The sequence below is a fragment of the Salmo trutta genome, chromosome 14 (genome assembly GCF_901001165.1).
Source record: "Salmo trutta chromosome 14, fSalTru1.1, whole genome shotgun sequence".
Classification (NCBI taxonomy): domain Eukaryota; kingdom Metazoa; phylum Chordata; class Actinopteri; order Salmoniformes; family Salmonidae; genus Salmo; species Salmo trutta.
Genome location: NC_042970.1, coordinates 82,741,832 through 82,747,712, shown reverse-complemented (window position 1 = coordinate 82,747,712; position 5,881 = coordinate 82,741,832). Strand labels below are relative to the sequence as shown.

General features: G+C 43.5%; 1 protein-coding gene across 2 annotated transcripts; it reads right to left on the bottom strand.

Annotated features, from left to right (window-relative positions):
• Positions 1–223: 223 nt before the first annotated feature.
• LOC115147668 (zinc finger protein 585A-like) lies at positions 224–5,142 on the bottom strand. Of its 2 annotated transcripts, XM_029689959.1 has the most exons (3): positions 5,048–5,142; positions 3,651–4,505; positions 224–3,216 (listed from the first exon to the last, which is right to left on the bottom strand). In XM_029689959.1, the coding sequence occupies exons 2-3, from the start codon at positions 4,242–4,244 to the stop codon at positions 526–528; spliced, it is 3,285 nt and encodes a 1,094-aa protein (XP_029545819.1). In that variant the 5' UTR covers positions 4,245–4,505; positions 5,048–5,142; the 3' UTR covers positions 224–525. The 2 variants fall into 2 exon arrangements, with proteins under 2 accessions (XP_029545819.1, XP_029545820.1); XM_029689960.1 differs by lacking the exon at positions 5,048–5,142 and having other exon boundaries at positions 3,651–5,036.
• Positions 5,143–5,881: the final 739 nt, after the last annotated feature.

Below are 5,881 nucleotides of genomic sequence, written 5' to 3'. Positions count from 1 at the left end.
CAAAGAACAGTCAATCAATGAATGAATCCATTTTAAATCCAATGGCTGTAAACGGTAGCTGTGTAAAATGCTATGGGCAGCTTTCTGTTGCCATGTCTATGAATTTGAGGTGGTTTTCCCATCCCTTAGCTTGCTTACACCAAAAAATGGAGTGTTGATCTCGTCGTCTGGGTGTTTCCAGACTCCAGACCAAATGATCTCCTCACGCTCTTGGTGCAATTACTTTTTTTTTCTTCAATAATATATATTATGTTATATAATTGGGCAAAGTCTCAATACAACATGCAACGAAACAAAATGTCTCCTAATTAAAGCAGAATTGTCAGACTGAAGGTTAACATACTGTGAAGAGGGACAACAAGCCTGGAGAACTGCTGGCCAAAACAATAAGACAACACAATCATATCTGCCCTGTTTTAATGAGGTCCTGGTCTCATCTGACTGGGGGTCAATACTGACGTCCTGTCTGAGTCTTTATAAAGAGGTCTTGGTCTGTCCTGTCTTTGTGAGTTTTGGTCTGAGTCTTTATAAAGAGGTCCAGTCTTGGTCTTGGTCAGAGTCTGAGTCAGTATTAGAGTGTTGCGGGTCTTGACTCCATCGCTGCAGTATACCGGACCAATAGGGGGCGCTGTCTCTCCGGTGTGTCTTCTGGTGATTCGTAAGAGCTCTTTTCTCTGAGAAACACTTGCCACAGTCAGGGCATTGGTACGGCTTTGCTCGAGGGCTCCGGTCTTGACTCAATCTCTGTTTTTTACCAGGCAAAGACAAAGCAGAGTTGTGTGACCCTGACCCGTGTGCGTTGCTGTGTGTCTCTGTCCCGTGTGTGTCACGCTGGTGTTTTTTCATGGCTTTCTTTTCAGTGAAACGCTTCCCGCAGTCGGGGCACTGGTACGGTTTCTCTCCGGTGTGCGTTAGTATGTGTGTTTTCAGCGTATTTGACTGAGAGAAACTCTTGTCGCAGTAAGTGCAGTGGTACGGTTTCTCACCTGAGTGTATTAGGCGGTGCCGTATTAAAGATGCACCATGCGAGAACTTCATATCGCAGACGGAGCATTGGAAAGGTTTATCTCCCGTGTGCACCGTCTGGTGGCGTTTCATGTAAGACTTCTCAGTGAAGCGTTTGTCACAATGGGAGCATTGGTAAGGCTTCTCTCCTGTGTGCTTTCTCTCGTGGATTACCAATCTATGCTTTGAATTGAATTCCTGGCCGCAAGTAAGGCAGAGGAACGGATTCTTCTCTCTTACTTGCTCGTTTGTTTTCTGATGCTTGGTTCTCTGATGATTTGACAAGGCCTGAAGCACCCTAAAGGTCTTCCCGCAGTCGGGGCAGAGGTGCTGTTTCTCCTCATGGGTCACCACATGTTTCTTCAGCGCTCCAGACTCCATGAAACCTTTTCCACAGACAGAACAGACGTGTGGCTTCGCTACTTGCTCTCCATGCTGCGTTTTCTGATGTCTTCTCAAAGCTGAGTGGAAGCCGAAGCTCTTGCCGCAGTCGGCGCAGAGGTGAGGTTTCTCTCCAGTGTGGGTCCGCAGGTGAGTCTCTAACCCTGCCTTAGAAGCCAGCCTCTTACCACAGTGAGGGCATGGCTCAGAGACCTGTGTCTTGCCTACCTTCTCTCCTTTATGTCTTCTAACATGTGTTCTAAGATTCGAAGAGTCGTTAAATTGCTTCCCGCAAAGGGGGCAAATGAAGGGTTTCTCCCCAGTGTGCATACGAAGGTGCCTTTGATAACTACTTGAGTGAGAGAAGCGTTTGTGGCATTGGGAGCAGCGAAATGGTTTCTCTCCGGTATGCGTCCTCTGGTGGCTTGTCAGCCTTTCCTTTGTTGGGAAATGGCGCTTGCATTCAGGGCATTGGAATTGGTCTCTGTTTAAACGATGCAATTTGGAATGATTTGTTAAGGTAAATAAGGATGCAAAAGTCTTTCCACAATCAGAGCAGAGGTGAGGTTTCTCTTCCGAATGGATGGCTTGATGTTTTTTTAAGTATCCAGAATCTCTAAAGCCTTTCCCACAGACAGAGCACATGTGGGGCTTTGCACTACCTGCTGCGTGAAGTGCCTGATGTCTTTTCAGAGACGACTGAAAAGAGAAACTCTTCCCACAGTCAGCACAGAGATGAGGTTTCTCTCCAGTGTGGGTTCTTTGATGGGACCTCAAGGCTCCTGGTTGATTAAAGACTTTACCACACACTGAACATTCGTGCCGTTTTCCTCCGTGCTCTGAATGACTAAGTTTCTGATGTTTGGTCAAGGAGGGACGGAAAGCAAAGCTCTTCCCACAGTCAGGGCAGACGTGAGATTTCTCTACAGTGTGGGTCTTCAGGTGAATCTTTAGTCTTGTCTTGGTTGACAACTTCTTCCCACAGTGAGAACATGGATGAAGGACTGGCTTCTTTACTGTCTCCTCCTGTTCTGAAGAACCAACATTGTTCTCAGAAGGTTTCTCTTTGGAATGTTCTCCGGAGTGAGTTCTTTTCATGTGTTTCTTCAAGTTTCCTGGATCATTAAAAGGCTTGCCACAACGAGGGCAAATGTATGGTTTCTCCCCAGTATGAGTTCTCAGATGCCTCTTAAGACTAGACAATTCATTGAATCCCTTCCCGCAGTCAGAACACTGGTGAGGTTTCTCTCCTGTGTGGGTTACCAGGTGCTCCTCCAAAGCCTTCTTTGTGGGAAACTTCTCCCCACAGTGAGGACACGGTTCACGGTAGAGCCTCTCCACACCCAACTTCTCTCCTGGGTGAGCTCTCCTGATGTGTTTCTTCAAGTTTCCTGGATCATTGAAACCTTTCTTACAACGAGGGCAAACATATGGTTTCTCTCCAGTGTGAGTTAGCAGATGTCTCCTAAGACTGGAATGTGTACTGAATGTCTTTCCGCATTCAGAGCATGTGGTTTCAGAAACATTACATGTCTCTCCGGTATGAGTTTTCAGATGCCTGGTAAGGCTGGAAAATGTACTGAATACTTTTCCACATTCAGCGCATATATTTTTCTGTTTCTCTCCAGTGTGAGTTAGCAGATGTCGCTCCAGAATGTCTTTTGTGGCAAAACTCTTGCCACACTGAGCACAGGAGTGGGTTTTCTTGCAGGTTTTCTGCCCCGGTGGTTTCCTGCAGTCCATCAACTGCACAGACACCCTCTTCAGACCCCAAATTAAGGCGCTACCGGGAGAGGCACGACAAAGGGTCTTCGGTGGGCGACGCTTGTCCTGGAAATCACAAAAAGAGACTTAATTAATCAGGATGGGAAACCCTCTCCTACCTGACAAAGAACTTTGAAGTCTTTCAATTCCTCTCATCCTCGATTACTCAACCTCCTCCTTCTCAATAAAGGAGAAAGTCTAAGAGGAAGAACATCTGATATTCTCCCAAAGCCTTGTATAAATTGTTGAGGAATCAATGAAAGCATTGAGAAACAAACTAAATACTCACTTTCTGACTGGGAAAATAAATACTACCTTTTTGACTGGGAATTAAATACTCACTTTCTGACTGGGAAAATACATTCTCACTTTTTGCCTGGGAAAATAAATACTCACTTTCTGACTGGGAAAATAAATACTAACTTTTTGCCTGGGAAAATAAATACTCACTTTTTGCCTGGAAAAATACATACTTTCTGACTGGGAAAATAAATATTCACCTTCTGCTCTGGTGTGTGCTTCTTTGGAGATAACTCCTGCCCATCGCTAACCATCCAATCCCTGACCTCCCTGTCCAATTCTTCATCGCAGTCTGCAGCATCACAATCATCGGACTGGCTGGGACTCATGGACTCTGCCTCCAGCCCATTGCTAGGCAACCAATCCGTGTCCCCTGCGTCACAGTCTGCAGCATCATCATCATCAGATTGGCTGGGACTCATGGGTTCCTCCTCCAACCTGTTGCTAGGTAACCCAGCCCCTCCCTCTCCATTCCATTCTTCATCGCAGTCTACAGGATCATCTTCATCAGCTTTGCTGGGGCTCACGGGTGCACCACTAGCATCCTCCTGTATCTTTCTGATGTCCTCTTTCAGTTGGAGTAACCAAGATATTCCCTGCTCCTCTGATTTAATTGAATCCGTATTGTCCCACATTTCCTCCATGATTTTACGCCGCAACGACCGGTGATCCATTGCTTTAACTTCAGATCCATCATGTCCATGATGTTCACATAGGTAACGTAAATTGTCCTCAGTCAAATTCCATAAACTCTTTTCGATTTCATCCATCAACGTTCCCTTCTTTTGACTCATATTGTCTGAGTTAGAATGATTCTTGGTAAAAACAGCAATAATAACACCTAGTTATTGAATGGAGCTGTCACAAGTTTGAGGTATCTCTCCTCCCACTGGGCACATACGTCAATTCAAGGTCTATTCCATGTTGGTTCAAAGTAATTGAATTAAAATGATCTGAAAACAACGCCAATTCAATCAGTGTGTGCCAAGTGGGCTGCGTTTATTCACAAGTCTTCTAGAACTGGAGTCTCATAACACCAGATCTTGTATGGTCACCTGTGTACATAGGAGGATATGGAGTGAAACAAAAACTGTTTGTACCATTCAATATCTACATGTATAGGCCGATTCTATTTTTGTCAGGTGTGTCAAATATTTACCTTTTGTATAATGAATTTGTATTTTTATTTAATAGAACAATATCAGTGACACATTTATTTACCGATTTAATAACATTTCAATGTTCCCATGAGGGATTTTATTTTGAAGGATCCAACCCGGAAGCATAATTCCGCTAACTAACAAGCTAAGAAAAGAGGAACAGAAAGTACAACAGTAACTATTGATTATACACAGCTACAATCGATCTGCATGTAGCTACCAGTCAGCAGAAACAATACTTGTATTATTATATCGACTCAATTTGAGTACAGCTTCAAATTAGTTAGCAGGAGCAATTAGCAAGCTAGCTACCAAGCTAAACAGCAGCTAAGCAGAGCAGGTAGCTAGCCTTGCTAACGGTTATGCAAACCTATCAACTAATTACAACGTTTAGACGACCTTTATGACTGTTGGTAGATACCTAATACTTAACTTACCAGCTCGATTTAAGAAAAAATATTTCCCTGTATTGAGCAGTGTACTATTAGCTAGCTAGCTTTTCAAACGCGACCTGTTCACGTTCGAGGAGAAAAGAAACAAAGGGGCGGGGCCAACAGAAAGTACGGAAGCTGAGAAAGGACATGAGAGGAGAGCAGTGGTTCTCAACCAACTAGGAGCCCTGGGGGGTACTCGGCCCATCCACAGGGGGTACTTGAGAAGATTCATGAGACCATAGGTTTCTGTTAAAATGCAGAACAAAATTCAGTTGGTGGTACAGTAACCGAAAAAGGTTGTTAACCACTGGCATAATGAGTGAGAGGTTAGAGATGAGAAAACTAATGAAGATATCCTCATTGAGGACATGAATACACTTTATATTGCATCATAGCTGAATAAAAAGTAACATTACTTAATAGACGTACAAATTAATTAACGTTTTTTTTTTAACCCCTTGCCTACATAATGACGCAGCACAGTGACAAAGAGGAGTGTTCATTGAGTTTCCTGGTGATTTTCACTAGTTTGTTTACAATGGTTATGATAGTGCAGTTTGCCAAAACCGGCAGATGAATTCAAACTTCAAAGGTTCAATCTGTGATTGGTCCATCCATTTTTGGACTAATTAATTCTATATACCCATTGATCCTTGAAGAAAATAACCTATAAATACCTCATGAGCTTTAGCTCAACTGTCATACCCTATCAAAACCCCAAATACACTTCTTGTTTTACTCCATTGTTAGTAAACAAACACTGTATAGCCTCAGAACATTATTAAAACTATTATTTTGATATCATGAATGGTGAGTTCTTGCATCTATAGCTATGTC